At 40.5% G+C, this 26,128-nt stretch overlaps 1 protein-coding gene across 1 annotated transcript in view; it reads left to right on the top strand.

The window, feature by feature from the left end:
- TRPM6 (transient receptor potential cation channel subfamily M member 6) overlaps positions 1-26,128 on the top strand; it is a 127,975-nt gene that overhangs the window by 18,582 nt on the left and 83,265 nt on the right. Inside the window, 13 exon segments of the mRNA XM_060237473.1 lie at positions 663-787; positions 1,207-1,378; positions 2,311-2,485; positions 6,965-7,088; positions 10,609-10,681; positions 10,795-10,895; positions 11,106-11,240; positions 12,072-12,125; positions 15,128-15,268; positions 16,042-16,161; positions 19,330-19,610; positions 21,861-22,089; positions 23,352-23,507. Coding sequence (XP_060093456.1) covers positions 663-787; positions 1,207-1,378; positions 2,311-2,485; positions 6,965-7,088; positions 10,609-10,681; positions 10,795-10,895; positions 11,106-11,240; positions 12,072-12,125; positions 15,128-15,268; positions 16,042-16,161; positions 19,330-19,610; positions 21,861-22,089; positions 23,352-23,507 — 1,886 coding nt within the window.

Raw genomic sequence — 26,128 nt, 5'->3', positions numbered from 1 at the left:
TATATTAACACACATGAAAGGTTACGTGACCATTCTGTCTCTTGATTACTCTGCATGTTCAGTGTGTTCATATCTTCTAGATGCACATGTACCAAAATATTCTGGCCAGGGGATACTGCAGTCATACTGCCTCCTGTAATAAATCCTTGGACCCCACCCCTTTGTATAAGTAGAGGCAATTCCACAGACACAGTGGAAGATTTCTCTGTTGAAACATAGGTCTACTCTTATAATGTTAAAAGCAAGGTTCAATATCAATAGGTGTGTGGTGAGGAGACTTCAACTGTATCTACACTGCTGCTTCCATGTTCTCTGTTCAAATAATTTTATTTCAACTAAACTAACTTCTAGTAATAAGCACGTGACAGAGGAAAAGTTCACCAATGTGTGGGAAGTAAGTTTAGAACTCCCATTACATGTAATTTTACCAGTGGGGCAAACAGCTACCTGGGGCTGTTTTGGGCAGGGAAAATAGTATGAAGGAAGGAGTAAGCCCCTGCATGTGCCATAGTCCTAATCCAGATTGGACACACAAATGCCTTGGTATTTCTTTCTGAGTATGGATCTCTCAGACCATGTCTATTGACTTGACATAGATTTTCCCTTTTGGAATAAGATGCCATGGAAAAATGACAATTGTTTTATACTAATAATTTGTTTAGGAATATCCAAGCATGTTGGTGATGCATTAAAAGTTCATGCTTCTCAGCATTTAAGAAAGATCTGGGCTGTTGGAATCCCTCCCTGGGGTATCATTGAGAACCAAAAGGACCTCATTGGGAAAAATGTGAGTTGATTAATGCTCTTTGTTATATATTTATTTTGAAAAGACCTTCACCCCAAGCATTCAGTTTGCATAGGACAAGTTTTCATTAAGGCAACAAGTTATCTGCCTGTTCATGAAAATGTGTATTATGCAAACTGAATTGTAAGGTCTCCCCCCACCAGCCAATATAATCTTTGTTTTGGTTAAGCTTCTCATTGTATAGAAGTTCTACTGAGTGCAAAAGTACTACTATAAGACAGAGAACATTATGACTGTATGACTCAAAGTACCGTAAGTGGATGTGCAATATATTATGCTATGTATGGCAGGGGTCCCTATTTTCCTCATTCTGAGCATGTAAAGCCATCCTGATAACAGTACCAGAGTGTTGGTTTGTTTTTTGTTTTGGAAGGACCACTTTTGCTTTTAATTCTCTTTAGGTAGTCTGCCTGTATCAGACTTTGAGCAACCCACTCAGTAAGTTGAGCAAACTAAATAGTATGCATTCACATTTCATACTGGCTGATGATGGGACAGTGGGCAAGTATGGTAATGAGATGAAGCTCAGGAGGAATCTGGAGAAATACCTTTCACTTCAGAAAATCCATACTAGTAAGTAATGCTAATTTTTCATTACTCCCATAATCAACCTCACAGATACTTCTCTGAGAAATTATGCTTGTTGTTTCCAAACATTAATGTTAAGAAACTAGAGGGAACATGTTCTCTGGGACCTCAGGATGGTATATATTTTTCATATATCAGATCAGTGAATGGGGCATACCTTAAATCTGCAATGCAGATTTTCCCAGCATTTCAGCCACAGGCTCTCCAAGTGATCCCTGTGTATAGAACTAATCCACCATGAAATTGGCTCTAAGGCTTTCTGTGTTTATTTCAGAGAGAGCTGGGCCAATTTTAATTTGGTGAAATGGAAGTCTATAAAACTACTTTAGCTTACCTCTATTAATAAGAAGTCTTATTAAAGATCTTCATGGAACATATTTTTAGTTGTTGCAATATCCATATCATAAATGTATCCTATTCAGAATCAGTGTGTGATGGGAAGATCAGAATTGCACATTCATCCTTTCCTTGATATGTGTATTCATATAACCTCTGAACTGAGCATACAGGTGTAGAACCCATATCCACCTAGACTCTCTCCGTCTCCAAAGGTCAGCTTATATGAATCTTTCCTGTGTTCAGAAAAATCATGATGAACACATGGAAGACATAGGTGAGGCTAGCAGGCATGATTACTCTCTTCCACATGACCTTCTGCATATGTACATTTTCTACACAGAGTCAGTTTCACTATTATTTGATTTCCGTTTTAGCTAGCATTTTCTATTTTCATCAGCAATATTTGATTTTTGTTGCCGGTTCTAGGAATATTCAATTTTTTCTTACTTGAAAAAGTCTTATCACACAAATTTTCTCTTATCTTTCCCCCCCTTGATAGGGCAAAAGTGACCATTGGTGTGAATTTGAGAAAATATGCCTTGAGTTGCTGGTGGCTGTTTCTGCTTGTTTTGAAATAGGAATGGGACAAGGAGTGCCCTTAGTTGGGCTACTGGTGGAAGGTGATCCAAATGAGATCCTGACAGTATGGGAATATCTGAAGGAAAAACCTACTGTTCCTGTAGTAGTTTGTGAAGGAACTGGGAGAGCTGCTGACCTCATTGCTTTCATGCACAAACACACTGCTGATATAACGTGAGTACTTTCAAGTTCCAGTATTTGCAACAAAATGCCTTCAGGTATTTAAAATTAATAGAGTGCATGGTGCTGTAGGCAAGGAAACCTTTCATTCCAAATGTTTTTTTTTAAATAGTGTGGTAAGCGTTCAGCTGCAAAAGGAAATGTCAGTTTTCAAGTTTACATTTCTCCATTGTTTTCTTTACAGGCCCTTTCATGCTATACCCCTTTATGATATTTTGTTCAGTCGCACAGTTGAGTCCGACTCTTTGCGACCCCATGGACGAAGTCACACCAGACCCTCCTGTCTTCCACCATCCTCCGAAGTCTGCTCAAATTCGTGTTTGTTACATCAGTAACACTGTCCAGCCATCTCATCTTTTGCCGTCCCCTTCTTCTTTTGCCTTCTGTCTTCCCCAGCATCAGGATCTTCACCAAGGAGTGCTGCCTTCTCATTTGGTGACCAAAGTATTTGAGCTTCAGCTTCAGCATCTGACCTTCCAGGGAACAGTCTGGGTTGATTTCCCTTAGGACTGACTGATTTGATCTTCTTGCAGCCTTCTCCAGCACCACAGCTCAAAAGCATCTATTCTTCTGTGCTCGGCCTTCCTTATGGTCCAGCTCTCATAGCCATACATTACTACTGGGAATACCATCCCTTTGACTATACGGACTTTTGTTGGCAGGGTGATGACTCTACTTTTTATTATACTGCCCAGGTTCGCCGTAGCTGCCCTCCCAAGGAGCAAATGTCTTTTAATTTCATGGCTACAGTCAGCATCTGTAGTGATCTTGGATCTCAGAAATGTGAAGTCTGTCACTACTTCCATGTCTACCCCTTCTATTTGCCAAGGTGTGATGGGGCCAGATGCCATGATCTTAGTTTTTTTGATGTTGAGTTTCAAGTCTACTTTTGTGCTCTCCTCTTTCACCCTCAACGAGAGGTTCTTTAGGTCCTCCTCCCTTTCTGCCATTAGAGTAGTGTCATCTGCATATCTGAGGTTGTTGAAGTTTTTCCCAGCAATCTTAATTCTGGCTTGTGCTTCATCCAGGCCAGCATTCTACATGATGTACTCTGCATATAAATTAAATAAGCAGGGTGACAATATACATCCTTGTCGAACTCCTTTTTGTATTCTAAACCAATCAGTTGTTCCATATCCCGTTCTGACAGTTGCTTCTTGACCCTTATAGGTTTCTCAGGAGACATGTGAGGTGGTCTGGTACTCCCATATTGTTAAGGACTTGTCACAGTTTGTTGTGATCCACACAATCAAAGGCTTTAGCATAGTCAATGAAGCAGAAATAGATGTTTTTGTGATACTCCCGTGCTTTCTCCCTAATCCATCGAATGTTGGCAATCTGATCTCTAGTTCCTCTACCTCTCCGAAACCCAGCTTGAACTTCTGGTAGTTCCCGATCGACATACTGCTGAAGCCTAGCTTGCAGGATCTTTAACATGACCTTGCTGGCATGTGAAATGAGTGCAATGGTGCGGTAGTTTGAACATTCCTTGGCATTACCCTTCTTTGGGATTGGAGTATAAACTGATCTTTCCCAATCTTGTGGCCACTGTTGTGTTTTCCAAATTTTCTGACATAATGTGTGCATCACTTTAACAGCATTGTGTTTTAGGACTTTGAATAGCTCAACTGGGATATCATTATCTCCGCTTGCTTTGTTGTTAGTAATGCTTTCTAAGGCCCATTTGACTTCACACTCCAGGATGTCTGACTTAAGGTCATTGATTTTACTGTCATAGTTGTTCGGGACATTGAGATCCTTCTTGTATAATTCTTCTGTGTATTCTTGCCACCTCTTCCTGATCTCGTCTGCCTCTCTTAGTTCCCTACCATTTTTGTCCTTTATCATGGCCATCTTTGCACGAAACGTTCCCTTGATTTGTTCAATTTTCTTGAAGAGATCTCTTGTCCTTTCCATTCTATTATTTTCCTCTATTGCTTTGCATTGTTCCTTCAGGAAGGCCTCTTTATCTCTCCTTGCTGTTATCTGGAAATCTGCATTCAGTTGGATGAATTTTTCCTTTTCACCTTTGCATTTCACTTTCTTTCTTTCCTCAGCTATTTGTAAAGCCTCATCAGACAGCCACTTTGCTTTCTTGCATTTCTTTTTCTTTGGGATGGTGCTGATTGCTGCCTTCTGTACAATGCCATGAACCTCCATCCATAGTTCTTCAGGCACTCTGTCTAACAACTCTAGTTCCTTATGATACTTCCCCAAAATGCCTTGAAGAATGGCTTCATAGTTCCTATATATCAGCTGTACATTGCAAACATATGCTTAGGAAACCTGGGATACTTTAGTTGCTGCCATTCTGTTCTGAAACCTGGGAAACTTTAGTCGCTGACATTCTGTTCCCTGAATAAGATTGCAACTGATTACAACTGATCTTCATATGACAGAGATCAGTTTACCTGGAGAAAATGGTGGCTTTGGAAGACTCTATGGCATTATACCCCATTGAGGTCCCTCCCGAACCCTGCCTTCTCAGGATCCATGCCCAAATTCTGCAATCCTATGCCTAGATGAAGCAACTGAAGTGGTGAAACAAGGCCTGTGTTTAGATTGAGAACTGGATGATACAATATTAATGTTTTGTAGAATGATCGATCTCAGGAATCCCATGCTATCTTCCACTGCCACCTTCCAATCCATTGATTCACCATTTCACTTTTATTTATTTATTTATTTTTATTTATTTATTTATTTATTTATTTTTATTCTTTATTAATTCAATTTCTATCCCACCCTTCCTGTAAGTGGGTTCAGGGTGGGTTACAACAGAAGGGTTCACAAAGTAAACTATATTTAAAAATTAAAATGTACAACAATTAAAACCATCTCAAGTAATCTGTCCTGAATCCTGTTGTGAAATGTTGATAGTTAAAGTATTATTGATTATTTAGAATTGTTATTTCAGTAGAGCCCATTACAATTCCTTGTGTAATAAGGTTTAGCCTTTGGCAAAAAAACCCAGTATGACTAATCATCCCACTGCATTTTGTGTCTAAAGAGATCCTTTTAATCTCAGCAAAACTCATTCCCAGATAAGTTCAAAAGGAATGGGAAATTGCCAGCGACACACACAGGTTGCCCTGCACACAATTTCCCTGTGAACATAATCTTCCTCACCTCACCAGGAAAGGAAGCATGCTGATCTCTGATTTTGCGCTTCCACTCATGCATATGTCAATAGGAGTGAGTCAGGGAAAGGAGGAATAATTTTTGGTCTTGTTTCTCTGGGCTCTGCCTTTTATTAGTCTGGTAGCCAATCTGTTGTTGGGAGTCAATCAGATACTTAGACTATATTCCTACAACCTACACCTGTAGACTCTTCAATTTATGATGCATATGTCCAATAGTACCTTTGGGGCAGCCTCTCCCAGTATGCCCCTGGAAGAGCTTTGTGCCTAGTGAATAAAAACTCACTGGAGGTCCCCAGCCTGAGAGAGATCCAGCTGTCCTCCACTAGGGCCAGGACTTTTTCAGCCCTGGTCCCTGCCTGGTAGAACTCTCTGCCAGAAAACATCTGTGCCCTGTGAGATCTGCTACCTTTCTGCAGGGCATGTAAGGCAGAGATATTCCACCAAGCATTTAGTTGAGGATGGTGATAGAACAGCGTACTGTAAGGCATTCTCACACTCTCCCCCACCACCTGAAAAATCCCCAAGAAACTATTTTGCCATCCTGTAATAGGGATATTATTTATTTGGTCTCTTTTTTAAGGAAGGTTTTAATTTAATTTATCTGCTGCATACATACTGTTGTAAGCCACCTTGAGCTCTGCTTGCAGGGAAAGGGTGTTTAATAAATCCAATGAAATAAAATAAATAAATTTAAATAAATACATCTAATAGCTTAAAGGATTGCCTATCCTGGTATAACCCCCAAAGAGTATTACACTCTGGAGATAAGAACTTCCTGGTGGTCCCTGGCCTCATGGACATCCAGCTGTACTCAAGGAGATCCGGCTGCCCTCGACCAGAGCTAGGGCCTTTTTGGTCATGGCAGTGGACTGGTGGAACTTTCTGCTTAATGACCTGTAGACACCTAATGCCATTTCCCAGGACCTGTTCTGCCAGGTCTACAGCTGAAGACAGCAATGACTCACCATCAAGCCTGGCCTCCCGTCTCCTCCTCCATTAGGGAACAATATAGAATGTTAATGCCATCTGATTAGTTTAACGATTGCTGTTTTTACTGTTTTAAAATTTTAACTTGTATATATTAGAATAGTATTTACAAGTTGTCGTTCACCGCCCTGAGCCCATGTGGAGGGAGGACAGTATATAAGTTAAATAATAAATAAAATAGACAATATGCTGTATCCTTTTAAGGACAAGCGTTGATGTTGCTTATTTCAGTTAAACAAGAAGGGTGGGGGAAAACAGTGCACTATTTGCTGTTACTTTCTTTAAAAATATTTAATTATTAGAGGATTCCATGTTGATCTTTGTACATATGTTTCTCTCTCAGGGATCTAACCTCTCAGTTTAAGGAAGAAATATTATTAATGATTCAGAGCACCTTCAGTTTTGGGCAAAAGCAGTCCCATCACCTATTTAAAATTTTAATGGAGTGTATGGAACACAGGGATTCTGTAAGTATGATGAACTCAAAGAGCCAGTTTGGTGTAGTGGTTAAGTATGCAGACTCTTATCTGTTAGAACCAGGTTTGATTCCACACTCCTCCACTTGCACCTGCTGGAATGGCCTTGGGTCAGCCATCGCTCTGGCAGAGGTTGTCCTTGAAAGGGCAGCTGTTGTGAGTTCTCTCAGCACCACCCACGTAACAAAGTGTCTGTTGTGGGGGAGGAAGATAAAGGAGATTGTGAGCCGCTCTGAGACTCTGAAATTCGGAGTGGAGGGTGGGATATAAATCATCATCATTGGTTTCTTTTAATTAAACTCATTCCTGCTGGGCTACAGAGTTTTTCCTATTGCATATATTTACATAGGTAGTGATGTTGTTGCATTGCAGTTATCTTAAGAATGATGATTATCCAGCAAAATTTATCAATAATTACCTTTGCTTAGCTCTTTTGATTGCAATATAATGACTGCATGTTTGAAGATTACTAAGGACAATTTGTAGGGAAATGAATGGCAGAAAATGGAAGTGCAAATTCACTCATATATCCACTGTTAATGTACAATAGGCTATCAGTCTGATTTCCCTTTTCTGGAATGGGATGATAAAAATGTCTAGATACATAAAGTGTAAATTGGTTGCTTATAGATTATAATGTTGATAAAATCTAGAGAAACTGTCCAAAAGGCAGATGAGAGGACCTTTGTTCAGGATGGGGATGGTTCTGTAGCTTGCTGTCAACTTCACCAGAGTATGTACCACTCTTTAGTTTCATTGTTGAACTAGGCAAATTATTTGCCAATAGTTTGCCACAAAAATAATTTGCCACTTTGCTCAAGCTAGGTTCCTTACCTCTGATGTACATCTCATAGAGCTGCCAGGTCTGTATTGGAAAATACCTGGAGACTTTTAGGGGTGGATCTGGGAGTGGGTGGGTTTTGAGGAGAAGAGGGGCCTCAGCATAGGGTTGCCAGGTCCAACTCAGGAAATATCTGGGACTTTTGAGCTGGAGCCAGGAGCAAGGTTCTGAAAAGCATGATTGAACTCCAAAGGGAGTTCTAGCCATCACATTTAAAGGGACTGCGCTCCTTTTAAATGCCTTCCTTTCATCAAAAATAATGGATGATGGGGCACCTTCTTTTGGGGCTCATAGTATTGGATCCCCTGGTCCAATCTTTTTGAAACTTTGGGGGGGGGGGGGTTGATGAGAGGCACCAGATGTGATGCTGAAAATTTAATGCCTCTGCTTCAAAAATCAGCCCCTCCAGAGCCCCAGATACCCACAGATTGATTCTCCATTGTTCCCTATGGAGACTGGTCTCCATAAGGAATAATAGAGTGCCCGGCAGACATTTCCCTTGCCCCTCCCGTGCTTTCTAATAACCCTGACACAGGAGGATGGCCTCCAAACCGCGGGATCCCCTGCCCCCAACTGGGGATTGGCAACCCTACTTCAGCATGTTACAATGCCATAAAGTCCACCCATTAAAGCAGCCATTTTCTTCAGGGGTAATACAATACCACAGGTACCAGTGTATTAAGTACAATATATCCTTCAAAACCTCACCAGTTGAATTATCAATCACACAAAAAAAGTGTGTAAACAAACATTTAGTGCACAGCCCATACAGCAAAATAATAGAACGAACGTTCTGTTAATATAATAGAATAAGGAGTGTTGTTCTATAATAGAACGGGGAGTGTCGTGTGGGTGTTCTATTATTTTGCTGTTTGGACTTTTTAATAAACTGTGCACTAAATGTTTGTTTACTCTTTTGTGCGTGAGTGGTAATTCAACCGGTGAGGTTTTGAAGGATATATTTTCTTCAGGGGAGCTGATCTCTGTCAGTTGGAGATTAGTCATAAAAACAGATCTCCAGGCCCTACCTGGAGGCTGGCAATGTTAACATCTCAGCCTGCTTCTGAGGCTGTGCAGGGAATCTTATCCAAGGACTTGTTTTGAGAGCATCTCATCCTCAGCATAGAAGTTGAAAACCCTTTGCAAGTACAGCAACTCCATTGCACTTCAAGTTCTGGCTACTCAGATTTTACCAAAATCATTTCAGGGCTGGTTAAAAATATGGTTACTCTAAGATGCTGTAGTCACTCAGATTGTTGAAGGCGGTTGTAAGTAAACAGAATATGCCTTGAATTATAGTAAACAAGAAAGGAACACAAGGCCTAAAAAAGCCTACATAGCAGCTTGCCTGGCTGTAACTAAAATCTGGTATGGAGCTAGGGTTACCAAGTCCAATTTAAGAAATATCTGGGGACTTTGGGGGTGGAGCCAGGAGACATTAGGGATGGAGCCAAGATCAAGGCTGTGACAAGCATAATTGAACTCCAAAGGGAGTTCTGGCCATCACATTTTAAGGGACACACACCTTTTCAGTGCCTTCCTTCCATAGGAAATAATGAAGGATACGGGCACCTTCTTTTGGGGCTCATAGAATTGGACCCCCGGGTCCACTTTTTTTGAAACTTGGGGGGTATTTTGGGGAGAGGCAATAGATGCTATACTGAAAATTTGGTGCCTCTACCTCAAAAAGCAGACCCCCCCAGAGCGGATCAATTCTCCATTATTTTCTATGGGAATAAATCTCCCTAGGGAATAAAAGAGTTCCCAGCAGACATTTCCCTCCCCTTCCCCCACTTTCTGACAACCCTGAAGCGGGGGGAGGGCCTCCAAACCGGGGGATCCCCTGCCCCCACCTGGGGATTGGCAACCCTATCTGGAGCTCCTCCAGATTCCGTACCATGGAACAGTAATTAACATGAAATGGATATGACTGTTCGAAATTGCTATAGAAGACACTTCTCCTGTGTACAGAGAGATACGTCTGAGTTTTATTCCCCAGTGTGGCATTCTAATGGTAATTAATGTTGGGACAGCAGAATATACAGCGTTGGTATGCTGACACTGCTCATGATTGGATCAGTAGATCTAGGAAAGAAGTTCAGTATTATTTTATGGATCATCAAAATGGGTAAGGGGTGTACGCTACCTCATATTTTTTTATTGAGAGTGCAGGGTATAAATATTTTAAATTAATAGAGAGGAAACCGGGGTGGGGGGGATGAGGTTTTAGACAGGCCTTTATAAGACAAAACTAGCCTTCTATTACTTACAATGCTTTTTTTGAGCAAGAATGCACAGGAAGGCAATTCCGGCTGGCTTGGTGTTAGGGTGTGTGTGGCCTAATATGCAAATGAGTTCCTGCTGGGCTTTTCCCAGAAAAAAGGCCCTATGTGAAACAATAGGGACATCAGGGTGTGTGGCCTAATATGCAAATGAATTTCTGCTGGGCTTTTTCTACAAAAAAAAGCCCTGATTACTTATGCTTCAAAAAACTGTCAGAAAGAAGTGAGAAATTTTGAGTGTTATCGTCTGTTTAACTTCTACAGCTCTGTGTAACCTCTACAGTTATTTTGGCCAGACCTTTTTCACAGTAGTCCTGAATTGGTCCCATGGCTTTCTTGAAAACAGGTTTCCAGTTTTCCACCAGTAACTAGATTTACTTTCTGACAGATAACTATATTTGATGCAGAATCAGAAGAGCATCAGGACATTGATTTGGCAATCCTAACTGCACTTTTAAAAGGTACTTGTGTATTATCCCTTCTGCCTTCTTGGCAAAGGCATATAGTGTTTCTTATGAAGCAGGTGTGAAAAGAATGTGCATAAAAATCTTACATAAGATTTTCTTTTTTGAAGGGACCAAAATGTCTGCTCCAGACCAGCTCAATCTGGCACTAGCCTGGAACAGACTGGATATTGCAAAGAAACATATATTGGTCTATGGTCAGCACTGGAAGGTAATTGTGACATTTGCTATTCTTTGTGTATCAGTGTTTAAAATTCGCTTTCTTTATTTCTTTTCTTGTGGTATAAAGAGCAACTTGATGGTTAGCTACCAACCTTGAGAATGCAAATATTTTCCAATAAATGCAAAAAATAGTAAGTTACATGCTTTCTCCTCCCCCCCCCCTTTTTCTGCATTTTGATCCCAACACCATCCTTTGAAGGTTGACTCCCTTGAACAGGCAATGCTGGATGCTTTAGTAATGGACCGTGTGGAATTTGTGAAGCTGTTAATAGAACATGGAGTGAATCTTCACCGTTTTCTTACTATATCCCGATTGGAAGAACTATATAATACTGTAAGTGCCTAGAATTTCCAGGACTTTTAACTTAATATAATTCTGTTCAGTAATAGTTCTAGCAGAGCAATAGGACTATAGCCATTCTTTTTAACAGTGAAGTCCTAAAAATACATTTCTGGGAATAAGCCCCTTTCAATAGAGTTCAATAGGCTTTTGAGTAGTTTAAGGACAAAACAAGCTGGAGAAACTGCATATAGGCCCTCTACACAATTAGAAACAAACCTTTATATATGCTTATTTTACCATTAACAACATTTATTGCAGTACATTTTATTTTCAGTTACTGTGCAACTAGGGCAAAACTTTGTATCCTTGAATGTAAGATATTTTTCTGTATTAGGTAAAAAATAACTTAAAATGCTTTTATTGGAATTGACCAGACCAACTCACAGTGACTGCTGATTCCACTAGTGGCTTTGCATTTATAGGGTTCAAATGTTGAAGACTATTTGTCATCATCGGCTTAGGGGAAAATTTATTGTACTTTAGCATATAACAGCAGTTGTTTTGGTTAGTTGAATTGTACAAATACAATACCTGATCTAAAGGGATATAAAAGTATTTTTCTATATAACTGTCTGTTTGGGTGGCTGCACAAGACACAAACCAAGAACTTTCTTAGGCACACAAAACTAGTTGGAATCTGGACATAAATATTGGTCAATGCCTTATATAGGTGCACCCCTAGAATATGCAAGGATTCTCCTGCATACCTGCTTATCGTGGATGGTTTAGATAAAGTGGAGGAACAGGCAAATAATTTCTTCTTCCTTTAATTTATGCACATATTAACTTAATTATCTGTCTTCTTTTCTGTTAACATTTTAGAAACAAGGGCCAACAAATCAACTTCTGCATCATCTTATTTGTGATGTGAAACAGGTAACCTGAATCTTAAAGAATGTAAAGCAAGGAGTATACATTAAGGGCTCTTGTAGACCATGTCACTGGTTATATAGTTCATAACAGGAACACATCAGTCCTGCAACCTCAAACAGACTAAGAAAATTAGCACCAAGTGTACAGCAGCTGGGGCTACATTATGACTTTTGTGGGTCCTAGGCACTTTTGCCTTTGTGGGCTCCTCCCACCATAATAATATAAATATTAAAACTTGGTATAATTTTAACTAATTCACCATTTTTCTGTTTGGGGCAAAATTTAATTTTTTTTTGTGGGCACTAAACATTTCAGTTTTTATCTGCCATAGAGTTTAGCCCAAAAACCAGAGTGTCAACTTCCCTGACATGCCTACATAATTTCCGAGTCACGTAGGCATATTGCATTTAATTTCCACATTCTCTGTTTTGGTTTTTTTTTTTGGGGGGGGGGTGCCATTTCACCATGCCAGCCAGCCACTGGCTGGCAGTGGAGAAGTGAGACTTGGAAGCGGGGGGGGGGGGGGGCACCAACCCCTGCTGGAGGGGTGTGGCATCCTTAAAGCATGGATAATGATGACTAAGGAAGAATGCCTTGTGACAGTTTGGGGAAGTTTTTTTCTGTAGCGTTGGCTAGTCAGCAGCTCCATCTGTTTCATTATGCCATTATCTAATCCATACCTTCATAGTAATCTACTGTCACAATAACAATATTTATATCATATAGTAAAAGTTATTTTATTCTTGTTTTATGAATAATATTTTTTCAATGGCTCACAACATAGCAAAACAAAACTAAGCCAAAATTACCCTGAAAACATAAAATAAAACATAAAAGGCAGTATTAGCTAGCAGAATTTATTCATTTAAAAACTGTATCATTCCTTTACTGTGTATCAGCTTGCTAATTGTCAAAAATATAAAATATATTCTTACATTTTGCTGTGTAAACTAAAGCTCCAGCAACACACTACAGAGTTCTTGTGTTCACTGGGACTTTGCATCACACATGCAGTGAGCGTTTTCGTACCTGCCAAATGTAAACTATCTCTTTTTGATTTGTAGCCGAAACAGGTGGGTAGGCTTTAGGCCTCCCCAATGCAGCCACTTATCGTCTGTTTTGTAAAAATCACATTACTCACATGGCTATATTGACAATAGCAGCTCAATGTGGCTTCCCAACCAAGTGTTGCCTCCTTGGCTTGGATTCAGTTTCATCTTGTTCTCTTCCACCCACTTAATCCCAAACATGGGTTCAAGATGAAGACAGTAGCATGTGACAATATTGTATACCTGGTTTCTTCAGGATTAGTTTCATGGCACCTTTTTCAGAGGTGTCCTGGTAGGGTTGCCAAGTCCAATTAAAGAAAAATCTGGGGACTTTGGGGGTGGAGCCAAGAACAAGGATGTGACAAGCATAATTGAACTCCAAGGGAGTTCTGGCCATCACATTTAAAGGGACAGCACACCTTTTAAAATTCCTTTCTTCCATAGGAAATAATGAAGTATAGGGGCACCATCTTTTGGGGCTCATAGAATTGGACCCTCTGGTCCAATCGTTTTGAAACTTGGGGGGTATTTTGGGGAGAGGCACTAGATGTTATACTAAAAATTTGGTGCCTCTACCTCAAAAAATAGCCCCCCCCAGAGCCCCCAATACCAACGGATGAATTCCCTATTATTCCCTATGGGAATCGTTCTCCATAGGGAATAATAGAATGCCCAGTAGACATTTCCCTCCCCCCCCACGCTTTCTAAAAGGGGGGAGGGCCTCCAAACCAGGGAATCCCCTGCCCCCTCCCTCTCTCTCACACACACACACACTTACCAGATCTTCTTCCGGAGGACTCTTGCTGTGAAAGTGAAAGCAAAAGAAAGGGCGGGGCTGTTCTCCCAAGCCCTTCCTGCTCCCTGCCCAGCCTTAAAGGGGCAGACATTTTACAAACGGCTCAGGAGCTCTATAATGAAGCCTACAGGTATGTTCTCCCCCCCCCTCCACCCCCCACCCCCCGCTTCCCACTTCTTGAAGACCGGGAGATGAGGCTGCAAACCCAGGGGACTCCCGCCAGAGCGGGAGGGTTGGGAAGCCTATGTCCTGGGCTTGAATTCATCAGGAGTTTGCAGGAGCACACAGGGCTTCTTTTGGAGAAAAAGCCCAGCAGAACTTGTTTGCATATTAGGCCACATCTCCTGATGTCATCATTGTTTTACACAGGACTTTTTTGTTGAAAAAGCAACATGAACTCATTTGCATATTAGGCCACATCCCCTGACACCAAGCTAGCTGGAACTGCATTCCTGTGCGTTCCTGCTCAAAAAAAGCCCTGGGAGCACAGCTCTTGATCCGCCAGGCAGGGTTTGCATGCAGTTGGGAGTTCTCTCCTCTCTGCACAGATCCTGGGGCATATGCAAATAAGATATGCAACTGAGCTCCCGCACCTTTTTTCCTACAAAATGACCCCAGGAGGTATCCTTTTCATAAGGATACCACTGCCCCCACTCCGGTTTTTCTCTTGGTAAGGAAAAAATGGAAGGTCATATCTCTGGTAAATTTTCTGCTAAAGGAAGGAGCTGTGTGTGTGATAGTTGCTAATATTCCACCTGCTGCAAACTTCTAACAGGTCTCTCATTCTGTTGATTGGGATACTCTACCAGAATTAACTTTTCTGGAAGAGATCATTGGGCAGCAGTTAGAGGAGGAAGTCAGGAACATTTCATTCTGATAATACTATCATTAGGGTCCACTATGTTATCTATCTTTATCACTACCATTGTAAAAAAGCAGAGTGGGCTGGGAAATGTGATGATGGCTAGTTTGACGATATAGCATGCTAATTAGAGTAACTGATGTAATGTAGGGTTGGAAAGTCACTGCTCCCCCATATGCAATAGGGAAGATAAATAATACTGACTACCTTGTAGGATTATTATAAGGATTACTGAAATAATGAATGTGAAATGTTTACTAAAATATGCTACATAACATTTGAAATATTTTTGTTACAGAGTGCTCTTCCTGCAGACTATAAAATATCACTGATAGATATTGGTCTGGTGATAGAATATTTGATCGCAGGAGCTTATCAAAGCAGCTACACAAAAAAACATTTCAGAGTTCTGTACAATAGCCTTTACCAGAAGCATAAGGTAAATTCAATAATTTCTGTCAGTGATAATGCACAGAAAGTTGTTTAAATACTATGTGCCAGTATCAATAGATTGTTGTATTTGTAGACTATTGTTCTGCTATGCCAAAACTGAAAAAAGAGTTGCATTGTACCTTAAAGATGGACTGGTATATTAAAGAAAGCTTTTACAAGCATGGGAAAAAGCAAAGAGAAGCTGTGAAAATGAGAATGGAACTAATGTATTTGTGTAGACCAGGGGTGGCCAAACTGTGGCTTGGAGCCACATGTGGCTCTTTCACACATATTGTGTGGCTCTCAAAGCTTCCATTGTCCAGCTTGGAGAAGTCATTTCTCTCTTTAAATCACTTCTCCAAGCCAAGGCAGCCAGTTTTGCTTTCTTTCCGTCTGTCTCTCCCACCCTCCTTCCCTCCCATCCATATATTCTATTCCCTCCCTCCCTCCCTCCCTTGTGGCTCTCAAACATCTGGTGCTTATTCTGCATGCCTCTTACATTAAGCAAATTTGGCCACCTCTGGTGTAGACTGTAGCTGTTAAAAATACCACCATCTAAGTAGGTGTAAATATTCTGTCGCTTAAGGAATAACGAAGAGGAAAATGAAGATGAATATTGTGTTAAGGAAAAGTTATTTCTTTTCCTTAACAATGTAACTATGACAAATGATTATCTGAATGTGATCTTTTTTTGATGAGTATTGTCATAACCATAAATGTGTAATCCAGCTCTTTGATTTGTCTTTTTCTCTTTGTTTCATGGTGCATTTTTGGAACCAGAGAGTTGTCTCAAGCTTGCCACTGAACCTCTCCCGTCACCATATAGGAAGCAGAAGTGGATCTGCTGAAAATACCTTGCATTCCCAGTTTATCAGAACAGCACAGCCTTACAAATTCAAAGTATTGTGATTCTTTGCTTATGAGTAAATTTCTTAGAAATGCAGTAGACTGACAAATCCCCTTTGTTCACTCAGAGAGTTTATACATGTGTGAGAGGCAGACCTGATGGCATCTTCAAACTGAATCAGAAAATTTGAGATGTATGGTTGGCTCCCTCTATGTCACTGGCTGGCAGTGGTTCAATATTTGCTTAGAGAATATCCTTTCCAAGTAGACAGTCTTTCAGATTGTAACTTCTAGAGAATGAGACCATCCCTCATCCCTTAGACTTGTCACAGCTTCTGAAGACAAAACAGGGTCTTGAGAATTCTCTGAAATCCAGCAGCTTAAAAAAATTGCTTACAATAAGGATGAACAAAACAGAGTAGAATTAAAATAAAATCAAAGAAAGCAAGCAGGAAAGAAGAAGAAATCCCTTTGAAAACCCAAAAGGGTAGAGCGGTGATTTCATTTAGTCCTTCAGGATCTGACTGTGAGTAGGCAGCAAGGGGACTGGAGATATCTCCTCTGGAACTGTAGCTCAGACCAGACACTTGTTTACTCTTCTGATCCCACCTATGCTTTTTCATGGTTAGTTTGTTGATGTATTCCTGTCTTAAGGAGTTAAGTGCCTCATTAACTTTCCCCCCTGCTGGCAAGTGACATAGTTCCTGCCTACGTTGGAGATGGTTCAGAGGATGGTTTTGAATGTGTAAGCACTGAGTGCAGGTCAAGCCATTCTCCTTCAGTGGGGAACATCATCCAAGCTGGTTAGGTCATGCCTCCTCTAGCTCCAGGCAGAGATATGCAAATTTGTGTGTGATTCTCCAGGGTCATTGTGAGGCTGCTCTTCCAGTTTGGATAGCCCTACAACTCTAGCAGGTTGCTTTCACTCAGGCTCCATGCCTTTTAAAAAATTATTTCTTAGGATAATAGATCATACCTTTTTGGATCATTCTTAAATAGAGGAGAACAAGATTTCAAAGAAGACTCCAGCATTGGTATTGAAAAACAAGAGGACCCCTTTAAAGACAAGCCTTTCCTGCCTGAAGCTTTGGGCACCAGAGACGGGCTGGCAAGGGAACCGATGTCCACAGCCACTGCTACAGGCAAGGCAGGGTGATCTAAAGCTTTGGGTCTCTCCCTAGCCTTGATGCTGCCATTGTGAGGAGCTGTGCAGATGCCTTTACAGCCTCCAATTAACCTGTGGGTCAGATCATGCAGAAAGTGCCCAACGAGAGTCAGAAGCTTCTGGATCAGTAGGCAGCAAGTGTAACAGAGCTGAAGGTGAGCCTTTGCTCCCCAAGAACACCGGGGACAGGACTTTAGTGGGGTCAGTGCTAGAGCAGGGAGCAGAGTGGTGGAACAGGCCCCTTTCCCTCAGGCCTTCCTGGCCTTCCGGGATCCTCTGACAAGTGCAAGAGGATTAAGTTTGGCGGTTTTAATTCTGAGAGTTATTCAAGTGATCTTTCTAATCCTGCAACAACAGACACAACTTCAGACCTCACTTCAAACCAGATATCATCCTTTGTTGTAATAAGAGGTCAAATCCCTCCTTTTTTAAGATTTCCTTTTATCACACCATCTATAGTTGAGGTGGAGGAACCTCAAGTAACTGCTCAAGTCCGGTCATGAACAAATAGTGCTTGATGACAGATTGCTTGTGACTTAAGAATCGGTGAGTTATTGATATCACCATATCGGAGTTTTCTCAGGGACAAGTTTCTTCATTCTCTAGTCTCTTATAGTACAAAAAAATCACCTGCAGTTGTTTCATACTATTCAACATCTTCTGCAATTTCAGGACATGGAGGATTGATGCAAAGAGGTTTTCTTAATATTCCTCAATATCCTCTGGAACAGGTTTTTTTTTTTTTAAATATTATTCTGGACCTGAAGATGATCAGCAAATTTCTGAAGAAGAAATTTACAAAGGAGGTCTTTTGATCTTTACTGGAATTTATATAGGATTTATGTTGCTTTCCAAAAGACTGAACTGAACTGAGAATAATGGAAATATTGTGCTTTATGTGGAGATTTCTCTTCTTGAAGGCCATGGAATAGTATTTTACCCTTTGTAAGTACAGTTATATGCCTGAAAATCTCCTCTGACTTGCTGTGTTCATAAAAAGGTAAAGGTAGTTCCCTGTGCAAGCAACAGTCATTTTCGACCCTGGGGTGACGTCGTATCATGACGTTTTCACGGCAGACTTTTTATGGGGTGGTTTGCCATTGCCTTCCCCAGTCATCTACACTTTCCCCCCAGCAAACTGGGTACTCATTTTATCGACCTCAGAAGGATGGAAGGCTGAGTCAACCTTGAGCTGGCTACCTGAACTCAACTTCCGCCGGGATCGAACTTAGGTCATGAGCAGAGCTTAGAACTGCACTACCACTGCTACTACTGCTACTTATCCAGTTTATAAACTGCCCTCCCCCAAAGGGCTGAGAATGCTGTACATTGCAATTAACACATACAATAAATTAATTAAACATCCATTAAATTAATCAGTTTACAGAATGAAACCATTAAAATACAGACTGATCAGTGATGGCATTCAGTATCTTTGCAGCTTCTTTCCTTTGAGACATATTTTCTTAACTTTGCATTCTTGGTTCTACCACTGATGTGTTCTGATTAATGCAGCCAACATTGAAGTGTTTTCTGCTTATTGTGGTTCATCTGGGATGGGCTCTCATTCTGTGGAAATTTCAGTTGTAAACTGTCTTCTCAGACGTGATGCTGTGCAGCAGATTGAGCCACTATCTGTGAAAAGTTCTCTTTTGTTATAGTCTCTGGGTCAGGTAATGTATTTATCCTGTAAACACTTAGTTGGTGGTAGACAGCAGTAAACTCAGTGAAGGGTTTTTACACAGCTTAGATTTCAGTTAATGCCATTGAAGTTTGTTTTCTAGAAACATAAAGGTAAAAAATCTTACTTTGACAACTATTACATTTCACAAGAAGACTGAAATTTGATATCTGAGTCCAGTAGCTATGTCCTATTATGGCATTTTGTGTAAAATTGTTTCATTGTTTTGTACCTTTTTATGTGACTATTAATTGTATATATTATAGCTAATTAATGTATATTATTATTACCTGTGTCCTGACTTCAGCTAAGCTTGAATTGAACTGAGGATTTAGACTGCTTTTAATAGCTTATCTAGATGTTTGTTGACTTGCAGGAAAAATCAGCTGCTCTTCATAAATCTAGGAAGAAGCTGAAAGATGAATTTACTTTCTCAGATGATCAGGAATCAGCTGGCTTCATTTACCCATATAATGATCTCTTGGTTTGGGCAGTATTGATGAAAAGGCAAAAGATGGCCATGTTCTTTTGGCAGCATGGAAAGGAAGCAATGGTCAAGGCAGTGGTGGCTTGCAAACTCTACAGGGCCATGGCTCATGAAGCCAAGCAAAGTAACATGGAGGATGATACATCAGAAGAGCTGAAGAAGTATTCAAAGTAGGGGTTCTCCCTTCACTTGAGTTTATAAAGATTTAAAATGTTCAGAATGGTTTAAATATTTTCCTTTCCAACGAGGATTGTGTAAATGTATGTGCTTGGAGAACTGAAGGAAGTCCTTTGGTTTAACAAGCAAATTAATAAGTGGCTGGGCTTTCCTGGAATGGAAATTGGATGGTGAAAGGTGCCAACAAGTTGCAGCCAACTTACAGTAGCCCTGTAAGGTTTTCAAGGCAAGAGGAGTACATTCATTCCAACGGGTGCTCTCCCAACTAAGAACTGACCAAGACTGACCCAGTTTAGCTACTGATCTCTGATGAGATCAAGCCAGCCTGGTTGCAGCTTAATGAGAAGAAAATGAGTTATTCCTGGAAAAAAAATATTTATATACATTGTTTCTTACCATCAAGATGGTGTGTGTGTGTGTAATTAGAATAAATTAAAAGAGCTATCAGACAGTAAGACAGACAGTAAAATCCTAGAAATAAACTCTTAACACAATTAAAATATTAATTTCAGCCTAAATTAGAAACTTCTCAAAAGGGACCATAATTTAATAAAAAGGTATAAATTCAATAAAAGGTAAAATTTTGTACATCCTATAAAATTATACATGGCTTTCTCTGTGAAGGTGCTCTAGAGAGCTGTGGCTGCTATAGAAAAAGCCACAACCACATTACTTATAAATGAGATGTTCTTCTTAATTTTTTTAAAAAAATATGTATTTGAAAAGGTTTAAATAAAGAGTCTGATGCATTGCTTCTGAATTCTTATATTGGTCATGTAGGTAAAAGGGTTCCTCCGCCCTCCACTGCTAGGATCATAAAGGCTATTTTCTTGACTTCTGTACTCCCTAATATGGCAGCATTTGTCATGCATAGCACCAAAACAAAGCTCAATGACTTTAAACAGAGTTATAAAAGAGCAAAGTCTAAGTCCAGTAGCACCTTAAAGACCAATAAGATTTAAGGTCAAAACTCCTTTTGTCAGAAAACTTATGCCCTGAAAATCTTGTTGGTCTTTAAAATGCCACTGGACTCAAATGCTGATCTTCTACTGCAGAGCAATATTCTACCCACCAGAAACCGTCTTCATAGATTTAGAATTATGCTGTCTTTAGTGGTTAGCACAAAACATTGCAAAAAAAAAAAATTGAGCACTCTCTCCAGTGTGCACCAAACTCTCCAAGTAACTCTCAGTGACCCATCCCTGGGGATAAAACCCCCACCATTTGCCTATATTCATTGTTCCCTTTTACTTACTGTAGCTGGTTACAACTTTCACTTCTCAATAGATAGATAGTAGAAATTATGGGGTTTTCCTCATTATTTTCTTCATTGCCCTAATTTTTGAAGTACTGTATATGTCATGGACCCCATCAGTTCTGTGACTTGTAGATTGGGAATTCTGTGACTGGAACAGTTGCATCTTGTAGGTTTACCAACTGCAGGGGGACATTCTCAGGCATTATGTATTGGTAGAGCAGATATCCTCATTCTTTACATCACTGCTGTATCAGCCAAAGCTGGTATGAGCCTACAAGCACCGCAGCTCCATTGTAAATTACATAGCTCTGCTATGAGCTGACTCAAATGTTCAGGTGCAGACAGAAGTCGAGCTCATGAACTATAGACAGAGAGGCCAACATGGAATGATTCTTGTTTTTTATAGTTACTAAAAATTCTCTAACCTAAACTAGAGACATGTGACAAGTGGGTAATCATTTTAGATGGAAAGCATCCAACCCCAAGGCTGAGATTAAAGCTGTTTTGTTTTCCAGCAGGCAGTATCTCCCTCAACAATCCACCTTCCTTTTTTTAAAGCTCTTTACTCCTCCCATGAGTTTTAGTAAGCCAAGTTCTGCTATCAGTATATTTCTTTTATATGCTGAACTAGGTAAATCCATTGGTTTGACTCTGAAGAAGCTTGGGATCTTTATGAGGCTCCATATGAGTGTAACCATGCTACTGAAATCAATGTGAATTCTGCCATGGGCATTGTAAGTGATCATCAATAAGCCACACAAAAGGAGGCTAGTAAAAAAAAGTATAGAATTATTTTAGAAGAATTTGCCTTTTTTCTGTACAATAGGGAAATTACGATGTCATATGTGGAGGTACTCCTGTTACTTCAAAACAATGCCCGTTAGAATGAATGAAATTTGTTTAATTACTTGCCATGGTTATTTTTGCTGTATCAGTAGTCTAAAATTTGCAGTGTTTTTCATCTGCTTTCTCTTTGTTTTTGCAGTGAGTTTGGGCAGCTTGCTCTAGATGTGTTGGATAATGCATTCAAACAGAATGAGCAGATGGCCATGAAGCTGCTGACATATCAGCTGAAGAACTGGAGTAATTCAACATGCCTGAAGCTGGCTGTGTCAGCTGGTTTATTACCTTTTGTATCCCACACATGTACACAGATGCTCTTGACCGACATGTGGATGGGGCGCTTGAAGATGAGGAAGAATTCCTGGCTTAAGGTAACTCACTTCTTAGCAGTGCCATAGTCTGACGTGCAGAAGGGAGCGATATTAAGGTTGGTGCCAATAAGGTGCTAGTTTATGTGGTGACCTCAAAGTGGCACTACACATCAAGGGTCTCTCTTGCTTCAATTTTATAGTATAATTTTTGAAGTAAAAGTCCATTATGAAATAAAGGAAGTCATTGCATGAGAAAATTCTCCACTAGAATCAAAAGTTAGATTTTACGAACAGGGTAGCATGGACCAGATCTGCTGTGATCCTAGGTCTAGTTCACATGTTTCATCCTTCCTGCAAGGTATTCTATTCATCACTAGATATGGTTCAGCATGTGTGAACCTGGTGGTCAAAGCAGCAATTCTGGTAAACAATGCAACATTTATCACAGTCATGATACTGACAAAAATTACTACCAGTGCTACCAGCTATTGCCCAGTTGATACTGTGGGTTCTATGCATAAATTCATGGCAAGGCTCAGCCAAGAATGCTCATACTGAAGAAATGGGTTGTTTTCTTCTCCTACTCTGTTGAGCCACTGGGTGGAGATCAGGAGCGCTGAGCTCAAGACAGCATGTGACTCTGAAGGTTGGGTTCACTGGATGAAGAGGGTGCCAGTTAACTACTCACTGTGCGCTGGCATGTTTTTTCAGATCTTGCATTAAAATGTGAGTATTGCTATTTCTTTGTTGCTATTTGGCCATAACTACAGTTATAGAGGACAAGGTCATAAAATGCATGTAGATTTTTCATCATGTTATACAGGCAGGAATGAAGCAGATGAGTCACTAAAAACAAATTGTACCCTGTGAAGATTTCTTGCAAGGTACTCCTCTCTGTTTCTTGATGTCTCTTGGAAAGCATTGCCTTCTAAGAATATTGTAAGGAAGGCAGAGTACCTTGCACTTCCGTAAACCATTAAAAAAAATCTTCGCTGCTATCCCACAGCAGCATTTTCATTCTTTTTCTGCCAAAACAAACAGATTTAAAAGTTCTTATGCATGACTCAATCATAACTTTCAAATCAACAGTGGCTACTGCTTTTTGCTGTGTTGTTCTCGCATTGTGATAATGAATTTTCAGTCCTTCCCCACTCAAAAGCAATTGTCTCCTGGATACATTTAGGTGTGTTCTGGATTTTTTTGTTGTTGCTTATGCTGGTTTTTCCCCTCCCCCCTTCCTCAGAGATGACTTCTCATTCTTAGTACTAGAGGAAGGAAAAGTAGGAGTACTGAATGAATTAGTATTCATATTTTTTTTAAAGGTGATTCTGAGTATTCTTTTACCTCCTACTATTTTGATGCTGGAATTTAAAAGCAAGGCTGAAATGTCTCATGTACCTCAGTCACAAGATTTCCATCAGTTCACGTGGTACCATGGTGATCCCAGCATCTCCAGTGGAAAAGAAGACCTCTCATTGGTTAGTAAGGTGCTAGACTTAACATTTCATTTTACTAAATATGGATAGGTCCAGGGATTTAATTATGGAACAGTTTGTGTTAAAATGTTGTAGTTTTAAGATGCGATTCTGCTTCTGTTATAGTGTGTTAGAGATCTATCAACCTGCAGTTCCCTTTGTGTTTGAAGGAGGCAGGGGCAGACCAAGATGTTAAAACAGCCCTGGCGTGAGGTCAGCCAAATTGTCATGGGACTGGCAACCCTGCAAGGGCTACAACTCAACCTAGGGTTGCCAGGTCTGTGTTGGAAAATACCTGGAGACTGTGGGGATGAAGCCAGGAGAGGGTGGGGTTTGGGGAGAGAAGGGGCCTCAGCATGGTACAATGTCATAGAGTCCACCCTTCAAAGCAGCCATTTTCTCCGGGGGAGCTGATCTCTGCCATCTGGAGATCAGTTGTAAAAGCAGATCTCCAGGCCCCACCTGGAGGCTGGCAACCATAACTCAATCCCAGGTAGTTGCAGTGCTGACAAGCAAAAAGTGATGGGTTGCCCAGTGAACAAACACTTGTTATCTGCATTGTTACAGCCAGGGTCAAAGCCAAGACCTGCTTGTTCATGGCTATCAGTGACCCTCCAGGAAGGATGACCTGAAGGGGCTGAGGTTAGTGAGTTTATGGTAACGGTTTTAGAACTAGAAGGGGAAAATGTTTATTGCTTATGTACTGTATTACAAAAAGGGAGGGAGGGTCTTCCTCTAGACCAGGAGTGTCAAACACATTTTTATGAGGTCCAGATCTTACATAAATGTGACCTTGTTGGGCTGGGCCATGTGTGTCATAAAATGTAATGCCAGGTAGCGGTGATATAAACTTTATAAAGGATACAGACAAACAAAAAGATCTTTTTTTAAAAAAAAACTTAAAATAAAACATGCTTAAAACATTAGCACTCATTGGTCTTGAAAGTGCTTTCTATCTATCTATCCCATGTGATCCAGGGAACTGGGAAAAGGAAGCTCTGGCTGTTTCCTTCCTTCCTTCCTCAGGGGACTGGGGGGAAGGGGAACCTCAGCCAATAGAAGGAAGAGAGGTTTGACTTAGTAGCTCTGTTGTGCAGTTGGGAGAACCTGGCAAAACAAGCTATTCCTTCCCAAGGGAGGAGCCTCAGCCAATGGAGAAAATAGAGAATCTGCTCTGTAGCTCCTGTGTTATTGAGCAAGCATAGCAAGGCAAGCTGTGAGGAAGCAAGAAAGAGGGAGAAGGAAGCAGATGACAGTCAGTTGATTGGGGGCCTGATAGGAGTCCTCTGGGGGTGTGATTTGACACCCGGCCCATTACTTTATGAGTTGCTTCCCATTTCTTCATATAGCAACATTCACCCAAAGGCTATTCTGACATATTGGGTAGCCTGTGATATAGTTATTGCAATGGAACAATCTATTTCATGCTGTGATATTTATGTGTGTTAGTTTAGTACCATGAGATGGAGTTCCTGGTTATTAGTTAGAACTGTAGACTGCATGGTCTCCCTCATCCTGAAATAATTTACTCCCATACCTATATCTTCTTGCTAATGAATTGATGTTGTTTTGAACACATTAGTAGGAGTGCGCAAAAAAAAAAAATCAGGATTTTTCAGGTTCCGGTATATTGGTATTTTTTGATATTCCCAAATCCCAATACCAATATGATATTTGGAATCAAGATTTTTGACAACCCAGAGTTTTTTCCAGCTCTATTATATCCTATGGGGACCATTATAGTCAATATTCCCCATACAATATAATGGGGAGATGTTCCAGGGGTATCCTGAGGGATGGAGGGGCCCTCTTATATGAATACTGTGTACAATTCTGGTCACTGCACCTCAAAAAAGATATTATAGCATTGGAAAAAGTGCAGAAAAGGGCAACTAGAATGGTTAAAGGTTAAAACGCTTGGGGCTCTTTAGCTTGGAGAAACGTCGACTATGGGGTGACATGATAGAGGTTTACAAGATTATGCATGGAATACAGAAGGTAGAGAAAGAAGTACTTTTCTCCCTTTCTCACAATATGAGAACTCATGGGCATTCAATGAAATTGCTGAGCAGTCAGGTTAGAACTGATAAAAGGAATTACTTCTTCACCCAAAGGGTGTTAACATGTGGAATTCATCAGTGGCTATTAACCACAGCTTATTGTTGGAACTCTCTGTCTGGAGCAGTGATGCTCTGTATTCTGGTGCTTGGGAGGGGCACAGTGGAAGGGCTTCTAGCCCCACTGGTGGACCTCTAGATGGCACTTGGGTTTGTTTGGGTTTTTTTGGCCACTGTGTGACACAGAGTGTTGGACTGGATAGGCCATTGACCTGATCCAACATGGCTTCTCTAATGTTCTTATAGGTAGAGGCACCAAATTTGCAACATAGCTGCTTGTGCCTCTCCACAAAATAACCACCAAGCTTCAAAAAGATTGGACCAGGCAGTCCAATTCTATGGGGCCCCAAAGAAGGTGTCTCCATTTTTCATTGTTTCTGCAAGCTGAGAGCAAATTCTGAAGGAATTAAAAGGGACAGAGATCCATTTAATTGCCCTTTAAATGCAGTTATTGGGCATTCCTGGACAGTCCAAAATATTTGGATAAATATATTTTGGATAAATATT

Source organism: Heteronotia binoei, chromosome 4 (genome assembly GCF_032191835.1).
Source record: "Heteronotia binoei isolate CCM8104 ecotype False Entrance Well chromosome 4, APGP_CSIRO_Hbin_v1, whole genome shotgun sequence".
Lineage (NCBI taxonomy): Eukaryota > Metazoa > Chordata > Lepidosauria > Squamata > Gekkonidae > Heteronotia > Heteronotia binoei.
The sequence above is the reverse complement of the archived record's forward strand: the minus strand, read 5'-3'. Positions and strand labels throughout refer to the sequence as shown.